Raw genomic sequence first — 14,210 nt, 5'->3', positions numbered from 1 at the left:
CATTTCTTTGGAACAATCCCCCCCAACGAATTCGCAACGCTAACTGTTTAAAGTTATGCTTAAAACTCATCTTTTTAAATCTTAAATTGATCATTACATGTTTATTGGCCCATTTGATAGTATTTCTTTATTCATGATCTGGGGAGAAAAAGTCGTAAATTGTAAAATTAGTTTTGATACATTTTGTTGTGCAAAGTATTTCTATTTCTATTTCCTTTATACTTCATATTTCCTTTCTCTTAACCGCTTAGAGGCAATTTGTGAATTTTCGGTATATAAAATTGTTATTATTATTATGATAATCTAAACTGGAGGGCATCATAAATCCTATATTGTAAAGCTGTATGATCAAACTATATTCAGAAGATTTCGAAAACTGTATATTTGCAATAATCATGGGTTGAGTGGGGTATATTCATCGTCATTATATTGATACATAATATATGTCCTTTTGAATATAGAATATACGATAGCAAATTTATTGTTTGAATTTCTTTTTATGACGATGCATTGTTACACGAGACAAGTATACATTACTTATTTTATTAGAGAATAAAATATTAGATATGAAAGATTCTGCGGTACTTTTTTCTCCATGTTTATATGCGAGAAAGGTTCTATATATTGATACCCACTCTATTCTATAGAATAATGGCAACACGTGAAGGAAGAATAGACGGTTGTTTGCTCATTCTGTCAATCAATAAAATTCAATCAGTAAATGTTCGACATAGATTATTTTTGACATGTTCGATGCTATCATATTGCAGAAAGCACAGAGCAAATGCAGGCGACAACGGATTTGAGGCTTGGGATTTGTTTGCATGGTTTAAGCAAGGCCTACACCAACATTCATCTTCTGATTATGATTAACATATTCACTTACCTGCATGGCCGCACATACACATGATTTATTTTATTTTATTATTTTTTTTTAGTGGAGGGGAGGAGGGACCAGAGTATGTAAAATATGCAAAAAAAATTGATGTGAACGCGGGAAAGTTAAGGGATTGAGTTTACGATCATGAATATTTTTTTGTGGGGGGATACGTAGCATATTAAAAAAAGGAAGAAAGCAAGAGAATAAAGCGACCGAGCTTTTGCAAAGGCCTATGTAGTGTTATAAAGAAATGAGTTTGGTGCATTCTTTCCGTGCATTTTCTGAGAAAATTAGGAATAGTACTAGATGACGTTTTTAAACAAGTAAAGATTGGGTTGTATATCAATATATAGAATACTTTATGTCATTTAATTTGAATAGATTTTGTACAAAGATAAATCTGTAAAGCTGACTGCCAGCATGGATTGTTATGCTCTATTATCGATGTTATTATCACATACAGGCATTTTATTAATGAAATATTGATATTGAAAATTCACATCACAAGCCACTGCTCAAAAAACTATTCCAAAGTTTTAGCATTTTGTACTACATATTTTTTTATTTTTTCACAATAATTTACGCAATCTACACCAGTACCCGTTATTGTACATAATCCAAGTAACTGTTTGTACTATACTACATACGTTGCCACAGTTAGATTTTAAGATTTATTATCCTCCTAAATATGTCTTCATTTCATTTCTTGCTTTAGCATGCATGTGTTTATTTCAATGGGAGGGATTCGAATATATGTATTGTTACCAGGTATATTTTTAGAAAATAAATATAGGCCTATCAGCGCTGGACGGTCAAGAATGATGTATTATCACATTGAATGACAATACGAGAAAGATCGTTGCAATTCGAAATCAATTATAATAAAAATGCACGAGTGTCATCAACACAATGAATACTAACACGTGATAAATGACATCAAACTTAATGAGATACTTCAAATTGCTAGGTCTAGACAAATAATGGCAAAGTTAAAATCATAACATAATCATCGCACCTTAAATCATTTTGCACCGTATACAACAAGACAAAAATAATAATAATGCAAATCAATTCTATAAAATATCAATTTGATTGAACAATGTGCACATCGCATAACTAGTCTGATATCTCCTTGTCAATACTTCTTTCTTCTGGCTATATACTCATTTCAAGTGATGCCAACTTTTCATCACTTCGAATTTCTAAGTGGCTGTGTTGACGCCCTCTACGTTCACTAGCGCCCAATGTAGGGCCAATTTCCCTTCTCGTTTGCGATCCCGTCCAAATGCAGGCAAATAACGATTTTTGTTTCGCGGTGCTGTTTTTCATAAAAATTTCGTAAGAAAAAAACAAATGGAAGAAAATGTACATTTTGACATGAAAGATCGAGTCAGACCTGCACAAAAATGGAACAATTGGTTGAATTATAGCCGTAAGTTTTCATAATAAATTGATGAAACATTTTGACGTTAATTTTTGTAATGATGTAACGACCACGACCAAGGGATGACTATAAACAGTTATTGAGTATATAGAGTTTGCAATATTTGAATATTGTGTATATCAAGCCTGCAGAGTATACATGTTTATATTTTATCGCTTCGTGCTTTTTAATTTTAATACCATAATTTTTTTTTTTACATTATACCCTTTTCCCCATTTTGTGTGTCCTCAAATGAATGATGATCTTCCAGAAATCGTTTATACTTCTTTTGAGAGCTGCCTTCTTTCTTTCCTCACACACTTGTATGTAATATTAAATCAGAATATAGTCCCTAGTCACGCGACGCACACGTTGTCAAATGATGGACTCGTTGAGAGCATTGATGTCGACATCTCTCGCATCGATCACGCCGTCGTCATCCCGATCACGACATTCCTTGACGTCGTCCGGTACTTGACGACCTTCATTACTCCCGGTGCCTTGGTAATCATCATAATGATACCCATTGTGGTAGTTACTATTTCGTTCATGTGTTGCATGATAGTTGCCTCCTCTCTCTTGACTACTGGATCGGTGGTAGTTCCCACCGCTGCCACCATTTCCGGTACCACTACCTTTACCCCTGTCACCACCACTGTTTTTACCGCCGCCGCCACTACCGCTGCCAGCACTACTACCAGCCCTTTCATGTCCCGAGCTATAGTTCCCTTCTTTTTCAAGAGACTGAGTGTTTCTATGATGTCTCGAGGGGTGCTGTCGGTCACTCGCCAATCGCTTTCGCTCCTCTGTTGATTTACTGAGTCTGCGATGTACTTCCGGTTCACTAGTGTACTTGTTGCCATGGTTACTGCCGCGCGTCGCCGATGACTGCCCCCGTCGGGTGACGGATTCATAGTCGGCTTGAGGTATTTGTGGTGTGTTGGGAATGGATGCATAGTGGTCATACTGCGAGTCCTCCTGACTCATTGTCCTGTGTACCACTCTAGGAGTGGAGCCTTCGTTTCTACTGCTACTTCTACTTCGTTTTTCTTCCAAGCCGTGGTTGTTGCTCGAAGACGCGTGGTTGTTTCCACCGCCGCTTTTGCTCACTTTGCTCAAACTTCCGTTATTAGTCCCGCCGCCCTTGCCCGTGGTTTCTCCTCGCTTCTTGGACGAGAGACGACTGGTGATGCACTCGTCATCCTCAGTGAAGACCTTGTTTGGCATATTGGTAAACGCCATCTCTTGACGTGATAATCTAAGGAAGATATGAAATAACCGCCGATTAGTCTTACACATTATTTCTGGGGAGCGTTTCATTCAAATTTTTGTCCGACAAGTTATCGGATCTGACGAATTTAGTTGATCTTTATTGGCTGAGAACACTGTTACTATTGTAACTGTTGGAAAAAATGGACTTCTCGAATAAAACATTCGACGCTCCCCAGGCATCGTTTTTGTTGATGCAGACGATTATCACAGGCAAAGCAGTTATAATGAGCAACAATACCGATATCGTAGATTTCTAGTAATATACACTCATATTGCTAAAGAGTCAAATTTGGAGTAAACCCTGTTTAGAGGCAAGTAACTCGCAAGGTAGTCACTTTGACTCAAACAAAATTGACTCGGAATGAAGTGATTTTCAGCTGCCATATTCCTAGTCACTTTAAATTATAAACTGAGTCACTTGACTGGGAATAAAGATGACCCCAAGCTGGCATCATTCCGAATCAAATTTGACTCTGAAGAAATAAAAGTGTATGACTGATGATTCAGTAATAATTATGAGACTGTGATATAGATAGAAACTATTCTAGTCAAGCAAATCTGAACAAATGAAATAAAAAGAATCATAGAATATAAAAAAAGGAAGGAAAACAGATCTCCGTTTAAATGGAATTTCTACAAAAGATCTCGCAATGCCAATTAAGCAGATAGTATGATGTTTAACTGTCGAAAAACATTAATTGGTAGACTTACAGCAGGAGAAAAAAAATCCCCCCCCCCCCACTCTGGCTGACATTTTTCTCATCGAGAGACAATTCTTTTTTGGGAACTATTGTATATACTCACTTGACTTTACTAGCTGAACCTAACCATGGCTTCCCTTTCTTCTTTACTGCAGCATTTGTATAAGGTATATCGGGGTGCCGTGTTGAGAAGTGACGATCTCGAACTATAGGAAGGCTCACCTCGTATAGCTCGTCAACAACCATGAAACTTGTCTGTAAACAGAGAGAAAATGTTGAAAATTCACACTTATATTACATCTGACATATTCAGAGATATTCCAGAGGCATCTTGGCATTTAATACATGATTGTACATGTATGTGTTTTTAGAAAGATTTTTTTCGTATTCGAATACGCTCCTCTGAATACCAGTCGTTGATTATATCCACAAAAGATTACATCAATGCTGCATCACACTGCATGACGTTAACTTGATATAATGTTAAGCATCGTGCTTTAGCATGACAGTTTTTTTTTTAAGGAAAATAATCTTTGTCTATCGCAATACTGTTTACTATTTGGTTTTTAATTATCATTTTGTTTATCATTTTGAGTCATAAATTTGCAAATAATCATGAGTATCACAAAAAAGAGACAAGAATTAACAGATTTTGTTCACACCTAACACCATTCTTTGTGAGCAAACACGTTTTTTTTTTTCTGTGTGAACGGCAACACACATAATCCCACTTGGGTTGTTGTTTTTCCATAGACCTTATTGCATTAGGTCTCATCTTAGAGGAATGCACTGTTTGGTAACCTTGAAGCTTGAGTGTTCTTACATCGAGAAGGCGACAATCCTTCCCAAATCCCCCTCCCAAGCTAATAAAGCACATCTGGGATAGCCGTAAGAAAGCCTGCCCTCTCTTTATGTACAAGAGATATAGCTTTGCCTCCTAAATTACAATACAGGCGCTGCGAGCTCATCACAACGACCGCACCGCCAAAATCTGCGAAGGATTTTCCCGCATTACTGGGGTATAAACCTATTCATCACCAATGACGTCGTGATACGTAACGTTGACGAGAGTGCATGCAGTCAAAGAGTACGTCACATAAACATAATTAAAATCCATTTTTTAATGTCCATTCCATGTATGCATGACTTGGATGGAGCTAAAGAACTGCAATAATTTATTTTTTGTCATGTTTTGATTCAGTGAAACACCTCATGGCTGTCGCCATTTGCATTGTTTTGCTTATATACCAAAACGGAGGGCTTAAAAGGGAATCGAACTGTCCAACATTGTATATTGACACTAATTTACCGTGTAATAAATGGGTAGTCTTGATATATATATATATATATTTATATATATATATATGTATAAATACATGTATATATATATATATATATATATATATAAACATGTATATACATAATATACACACACACACACACACAAATATATGTATATATATATATATGTGTGTGTGTGTGTTGTATATATATATATATATATATATATATATATATGTATACCTTTTTAGATAACTACTAATAATACAGAGGAAGAATTAGCCTATAAGTTTATTGTATAGAGAAAATAGAAAATAGAATGTCTTTGAGAGGAAGGTATCTGTTTTGTTACTTGGTATACCAAAACTATTGACAGAATGTAATGAGTATAGTGAATAAGTGTGTTATAATTTAAGAGGGCCTATAATACAACTACACTGCATAAACTGTTACTCTGTGGGCAACACCGGTGTGTTGGCTCGGTTGGTTGGAAGTTCATAATTTCATATTTTTCTTGCATGTGTTTCATTAACATGTAAACATGTGACTTTTGCTGGTAAATTAATCTAATAAAATGAAAAATCATATCAAATATAAAAAAACCTATTGTGCGTGTGTAGGAGATTTTTTTTAATAAGGTAAAATTACATTTCCAATTTTCGCCTATTAAAATCTATTGGACATGACTGCTATCATATTTTATATTTTCGTCATTACATAAAGATAGTACATCTGCAATGATGCGGTCCTCAATATTTCTTTCCTGTCTGTCACTTAAATCACATCACATCATATCATATTGTGTAATGCTATCATAATGATTATAGAAATGGACTTGCTTGTCACTTTATATTCTGCTCGCTCCGATGATGATGACCATTAGTTAGGATCGAATAAACATTACGAGACAGAAATAAATTTTCAATCTGAATTAGAGTGATGTAACAACAATATTTACGCATGGAAGGAGTGATGGGATATATATACAGTATATACTAATATATATACATGTATATATACATGTATATATATATATATATATATATATATATATATATATATATATATATATATATATAAAAGAGTTGCCAAAGCTGTTGTACATGTATAACTTTACACATATATGTATATATGTATAGTGAAAGATATGAAAATGAGAGAATAATAGATGCGTAGCTTCACTCAAGGTCCCTCAGAGCTGTCATCCATTGTTGGAAATTTGCCTGCCGGTTAATTGAACTCGGTCTAGCCTAACTGCTGGCCCGCCTCTGTGGTTTAGTGGTTAAGGCATTGGCGTTCAGAGCCAGGGACCCGGGTTCGATTCCCGGCGGAGGCATTTTTTCAACCTTTGAATAAGAATCGATGACAGCTCTGAGGCACCTTGAGTGAAACTTCGCATCTATTATTCTCGAATTTTCAATTTCTTTCACTGTTTATTATTTACAAGAGAGTTGCCACAAGTTGTTTGCATTTATCTAATTTCTTATATATATGAAGCAGAAGCTTCAAGCCTCAACACCAAAGTAAACCAAAGCAAGTGTATATGCCTGTTCGTTGTATTATTCTAATGAAGCAGCAAACCTTGAGGTACAATCATGGGCGGAAATCCCAGGGGGGAAGTGTCCCCCCTACTCAAAATAGTAGGGGGGACACACTATCAAATGTACCCCCTACTATTTGTGGCCTTTTATGATGTTAAGCAATACATCATTCAAAATCGAAATAAAACATGTATTTTAGGACGAGATGATCTTACTTTTGGGATGATAACTTTTTTTTTTTTGCTTGTCAAATTGATTTTCGTCGAAATGACCTTAAATGTGGGGTGATAACCTTTTTATTTTGCTTGTCAAATTTATTTTCGTTGAAATGACCTTAAATTTTGGGTGATAACCCTTTTTTATGCTTGTCAAATTTTCCAGCCCCTTGTCCCCCCTACCTTTTGGGAGAGATTTCCGCCCCTGGGTACAATTAATATGAAAATACAGCATACAGGCCTATATATAAAAACTGGTTTGCGAATGAGTGAAGATAAATCGAGGCATGCGTGAGGCAGGACAACTTAAAAAATCAAAAGACTCACAATTAGTTATTAATACGTTTATGATATTCTCAGTGACCAAAGTTCAATTTTACAAAGTTGATAGAATATGTGATTTCTGATTGAATGCTCTTTTGATGAATGATTCAATCTTACCTCAATATTTCTATCAACAATCCAGTTCATGTCGAAATCATCATCATCTTCGCCGAAAGGGTTCATGAGGTTTTCTGCCACCTGCAGGGAGTATAGAGATAATAATAATAATAATAATGATAATGATAATAATATTAATAATAATAATAATAATAATAGTAATAGTAGTATTAGTAGAAGTAGTAGTAATAGTAGTGGTGGTGGTAGTAGTAGTAGTAGTAGTAGTAGTAGTAGTAGTAGCAGTAGTAGCAGTAGTAATAATAGTAATAATAATAATAACAATAATGACAAAAATGATAATGATAATAATTATAATAATGCACAACATTTATAGACTGAACATTTTTTTAGATGAAGGTGTTATATCTACCGAATGTAAAATTTGATCTTTAGGGAATCGGCAGGGCAGTTTCACGGAAAGTCGGTGTCCACGACGATCCTACCCGACCCGATGGAATGGAACAAGCCAACAATACTCACCTTTAACCATCCAACATAGAAGACAAATTCTAAGACGGTGAACCCAGGTACATAAACATCTATGGTATGACCGTCATAACCCATCTTAGGATCTAAGTACTGGCGACCAAATAGACAGGCGAGGAAGTAACTATATGTTGCTATGGTAACAACCTGTGTATAAACAAAATACGTAAGAAAAGGGGTGTATCTTATAATCACAACTACAAAGAGATGCTGTTTTTACTACATTGATATTTATAACTTATTTTATACACGTATTTTGGAATTTATAAAGTGAATCCTAATGGTCCTTAGTCACCATATTATTTCTAATTATGAGAGAGGGACTCCACTTATTCCTTTAATATTTTGCCGACCATCTAGTAATTTGGTTTAGGATAATGGCGTTTTATCAACAACCTGCATGTGCGATTTCTGTTATTAATGTAATTTGCTTAATGCATGCACCACGGTCGTATTGGCTCATGAAAGTAAAAAAAAGGACTACAGTACATTTTCATTAAAAATTCGAGGGAAATTTATCAAAATAGACAATTTCAAAAAGAAGAGTGGATCATGATAGAGAATATGTTACAAGATATATTGATAATATGTATTCCCTATTCAAGCCTAGGACTCGTCTCATAAAGGACTTATTACAAAGCCGATATGATAACAACCATGGTAACATGGCTCAGTAGTTTCCATGGTGATGTATCACAATCATGATAATGGCAATGATACTATGGTAATTGATCTAATATTAAATGGTCCGTCGGGGATAATATTGTTTTAAACTGCATTTTATTTATCTTGATAATGAGGACCAACTTGCAAAAATAGATACTCTTTGTATGTAACAAAAAATTAGAATGGAAGATTTTACCTCGATATTGTTTTTTTTTTTGCAGTTTCAAAACATATTCTTAAAACAAAATACCTAAAATTATATGTACATGTACACTGAATTGAAATCAAATTGTTTTTCTTTGCAGAATATCCTTTTCTTTTTTTTTTCTTTATAAATGATGTCAAACACACCGCGAAAACAGCATGATGTCCATCGCACCATAAAATAATAGTCTTTGTTTACGCCTCATAGTTAACGATTTTTCATCATTGAGTAAGTCTCTTTGTAAAACGTGATATTAGAATATTCAAAGTGTAAAATGTGTTTATGAAACTAGGTGGCTATAATGCTTAAAATCCATTAAGTCAATATCTTCCAAGCTATAGAATATCAAAACATGTAATAAAAACTGTTTCTATAGCAATGAATTGCTATATTTTTATATTACGTACATTAGATTCGTGGTTAGGTGAATAGAACCTAATATATTTTTAACATTATAGTTTTATCATACAAGATGGAATTCTTTAGAGACGTGTGTTTTAACCTACGTATTGAGGAGAAGATAAATACGGAGAGAGGAGATTTTCTCGTTTCATAATCATCTGATGCTTCTTGTTATTTATTTTTTAAATCTAGGTGGATTGTATAATGATTTGTTCGTTTTGTTAATAACTTCATTTCCCTTATAAATTATTTGTGGGCTTAAAATAAATTCAAATGATTTTCATAACTTTTATAAAAATTACAGAATACGCTTGTTATTCGTGCAGAGAAAAAAAAGAAGTTGATTAAAGTAGATACGAAGAGATCTCAGGTTGCTTATCATATTGGTATTAAAAGGTGGCGAAAACGTTCATAAAACCATAAGTGTCGAAGGGAAAGAAAAAAATTCTTACCCATTCTTGCTATGAATGTATAATTATGAAGATATCATCGATACTTCATGGTCTGTTTTACCCAAAAAAAAAAATATATAGTAACTAGTAACTACCATGGTAACAGGCAGGGCTCAGCAGCCAATAACAATCAAGGTTTCCATGGTAGTCAAAATAAAGTTGCCTCATTTGTAAGTCTTAATGGCACAGACCCAGTTTAAATTAAATAATTATTTTCCAATTAGAACAGATGGATGAATTTGAACCATGGATATATTTCAAATGGAAGACGTTGTTGAAAAGGACAGATTATTTCACCTTCTTACCTGAGTATAAACTAGTGGGACTACAATCCAGTCGTAGCCATAGAGCTCAAAACATTTATTTTGGAAGTTGTTCAGCTCCTGCAAAAGATAAACGAGAGTAAAAATGATTTTAGTTGATATTGCACGATAATTTTTTTAAACTCGTGCATGCGTTGGTATCAATAATGCATAAACCATTTTCATTTATTTGATGTAAGATAAAAGAGCGATGTAGATAAAAAAATATCTTGATCAAAGACTATGCCGTGAATCGAACCCCGGACTATTATGGTGTATTTCGGCGCCTTAAGGCGACCGCACACCTTACGATTGGTCTGCGACCCGATTTCAGAATAAAATGTAGTAGAATTTGATGCTAATATCGAGACTTGGAATATCTTACTATGTAATGTTCTAAATCATCTTACGAATACCTATGTTCAAATCTGTGACTAAGCTATCATCCTTCTTAGAATAAAAGCGAATTTAATATATAGTCGTAATGACGTCATAGCAGTCGTACGATTGGCTACGATTTGAAACTAATTTGGCCTTTACTCCAAAATAAAGGCTTGCAATCTTTCAAAATGGTTATATTAGCATTCTTTCAATCAATTTTAACCTCAAATAAAATGATATGTTCCATTCACATTTTCAGAAAATGAGCAAAATGCGATTTGTTCCAAAATCGGATCGCGGACAGTCGTAAGGTGTGCGGTGGCCTCTAGACCACTCGGCCACGGCGCCTCGCCAAATGCGATAAAGCGACAGTCGCACCGATCAAATACCAACCCAAGATCGAAATAAGCGATTATGATATATCGAATGGCTTATCATCGGTCGGTCTCGTTGGTGTGACTGTTGCTTTATAAGAAACTAACGCTACAGTAGTCAGCCACACCAAGGGAATGGACCCCAGACCGATCAAAGCTCATACGATATATCAAATGGCATATCATCGGTCGGTTTGGAGTCGGTTTCTTTGGTGCGACTGTAGCTTAATTAATTCAAAAGTATTTTAGAGAAATGTTGGAAAACCTTCTGAATAGAACATGATGATTCACGTCTGAGTCACATCCATGTTTCTCAGATGAACATTAGCATCATCCTGGATCGCATCCAGGGGCTCATGGCCAATAATGTTCTAAACATTATCTTTTTTATGTGGCACCGATGGGAATGGATTACTTTAGGGGGATTTGGTTCGTTTCATCAATGAAATGTGTCAAGTATGTCAATGAATAAGTCATCTGGTTGGAGCCGTCACGATCATGACGTGTTTCAATTTCAAGGATGAACCGTAAGTGCCGAGGTAGAGTGACTGATTTGTATCGACTGGTTTACGAAAATGGCATATTCAGACATAACGAGAATATGCCTTTTCACCGAATATGTTGAAAAAGACATCTGAAAAAAGTCCATGGATTGACATGAGAAACGATGGATAATACAAGCCAATGAGTCAATACATAGACCTCATTTAAAATCATTATCCAAATTATCGTCTTTAATCATGAAATCATGAAAAATAAATATGGGAAACTAATTCTGATTGGCTAAAATGCATTGACACATTGACTTTTATTACTTTTTTATGAAAAAGATATTATATCCAAAACTATTATTAACACAATCACCATTAACATGTCGATAGCCGGAAGATCCAGGAGGCAGATTTTCTCATAATGTATTTTCTTTCATCAAGATGTTTGTCCGCGTCAATTGAAAACTTTCGGCTTAGCCTATTCTTAAGTTTAAACTTAAGGAGACCACGTCATGGCTTGGAATCGAACCCACGTCCCTCAGATTGAAAAGACGAGAGTCATAACCAGCCTCGCGGGAAGACCCCTACTACTGCATATCTTGGTGATGTACAGTGGTTTGATTTCCCTTTCTCATTGCTTCCCCTTCACTATACTTTTTTTTTTCACCCCCCCCCTTCAATCTCACCCTCTCTCGTTCCCTATTCTCATTTCTCCTCTTCTTTTATTTAAGACCATCCCCGTTATCTCGATTCTACCGTTTTGTCATTTTCCAATTTGGACGTGCCCTACTTTCCTTCCACCCACATCAACGTCTCATCAAATGAATACAAATAGGATACAGATTCATATTTCAAAGCGTCAAAAAGACTTACAAGAGAACGAGCAATAAATCAAGACGTGTGATGGCTTAGAAAGCCTCTAACAACAAGGACGTTTGCAGCAGTTTCGCATATCTACGCTTTAAGAACAGTTTCAAGGAGCGTGAAATTGTTATAAACTCTATCATCTTTCAAATGGGAACGAAGATTCCTTTTACTGACTTTTGAAGACGTATTTTGGTGAATTTATATGTAATGAGAGAGAGGAAACTGCAGTAAGCTGCTGTGCATTGCCGGAAGAACCAAAATAAATGGCAGCTTTATACTTGCGACGCAACTTACGTGAAGCGGTTCAGAACAAAAAAACAAAAAAAAAGTATAATGTGTCAATAATTGCAGAAAAGATAGACAGGTTCATTAATAAATAAATAATGAAAATAATAAAAGAAATACATAACTGTCTTCGAGACATTTAAAAACTTACTAAGCAAAACAAATATTATCTGCTGATATATCTGCTGAATAATTATTCTAGCCATTTCTCGCTATCCAGAGTTATGTTGCTTCTTCAAGCGAATGAAGTGAGCGACCGACAAGTTGAGCCTAAAGGGTTCGCCGACAAGAAACATTTAATCATATTTCACAGTGCAATCTCCTATTTATCCCCTTCCCTCTTTTTATGCATGCTAATATTTCAATTAACTTTTATTAATTGCATTTATATTCATTTATTTTTCTATTTCTATTCATTTATTTATCTATCTATTTATTTATTTATTTATCAATTTTTCCCCTTTTTTTGGGGGGGGGGGGGGTGGGAGAGGAGCACGTGCCAACCGTTACACCAGTGATTATATATCCTCAAAATAAATAGGTTACAAATAAACGCGTCAATTTTAATCGATTCATTGGATGTTTCGGGGGGGGGGTGTTTATCAGTGTGAAACCTTCTGCAAGCATGCAACAAAAATCTTTAAATGGTTCCCGCGTGGGAGGGGCGCCTCCGGCGAAATAGTGGCAGATAGAGGGATAAAATGTGCCCATGGTGACCTCGGACGTGCCCCTGATGGAAACACTCCAATCTATTTCATGTTTTCTAAATGGTGAGAATCGCCCTTCGCCTAATTGCATCTCAGTTGTCGATATCCGAGCCAAATCGAACCAATTACAGATGCGATAGGAAACTCTTGCTCTAGGTGCTCTTGGCTTGCTGAGGATAGGGTACATAGAGGTGTCATAACTTAGGGGAAATATTTGTGTATTTTGCTCATGTCACCTAAAAGATGACATCATTTTTTTCAATTTTTCTTCTTTTGATGGCCATTCATTTTTCTCACAAACTTTGTTTTAAAAAAAATATATGACTAAAATAAATAAGCAATTGTAATGATGGAAAGTTATTAAGCGAAAGCTGAAAAAAATATTTACAAAGTATTTTGATAGTTGCTATTTTATTTCTTTCAGTGGATCTGCCATTTCTTACACCAATCTTGTTCATATCCCACCAATATTGCTATTCATGGATTTGGTAATATGTCCCCCCCCCCCTCCAAAAAAAAAAAAAAATAGATAAAAAGGCGAGGATTCCGAACTTTTAATTTTAAAACAGTGAGGAACTTTAGCATCCAAGTAATCCTTAACAACACAAATAAAATGCAGGAAGCAGGAAACATACATGCAGTTAAAACTGAAACCTGTTAAGATACAGCGACAAGAAGACCGGGAGAAGAAAAAGTAGTCGAGAATGATTGCAACATGGGCTCATCGGAGTATTAAAATAAGGTGGGGGCGTACGACGACCTAAAAATAACGTAATGTTTTTCTCAATTGCCTTACAGGGATTATATAGTTGCACGACATATACTTTTTTTAGTCTCC

General features: G+C 35.2%; 1 protein-coding gene across 1 annotated transcript in view; it reads right to left on the bottom strand.

Moving 5' to 3' along the window:
• Positions 1–241: 241 nt before the first annotated feature.
• Positions 242–14,210, bottom strand: part of LOC129264449 (bestrophin-1-like) — a 77,730-nt gene continuing 63,761 nt past the window's right edge. The window contains exons 5-9 of the mRNA XM_064102603.1: positions 10,271–10,348; positions 8,235–8,387; positions 7,755–7,835; positions 4,380–4,531; positions 242–3,561 (exon numbers count right to left, since the gene is read on the bottom strand). Coding sequence (XP_063958673.1) covers positions 2,679–3,561; positions 4,380–4,531; positions 7,755–7,835; positions 8,235–8,387; positions 10,271–10,348 — 1,347 coding nt within the window. The 3' untranslated portion in view covers positions 242–2,678. The remainder of the gene's footprint in view (positions 3,562–4,379; positions 4,532–7,754; positions 7,836–8,234; positions 8,388–10,270; positions 10,349–14,210) is intronic.

This window comes from Lytechinus pictus, chromosome 7 (genome assembly GCF_037042905.1).
Source record: "Lytechinus pictus isolate F3 Inbred chromosome 7, Lp3.0, whole genome shotgun sequence".
Classification (NCBI taxonomy): domain Eukaryota; kingdom Metazoa; phylum Echinodermata; class Echinoidea; order Temnopleuroida; family Toxopneustidae; genus Lytechinus; species Lytechinus pictus.
This window is presented reverse-complemented; position numbering and strand designations above follow the sequence as displayed.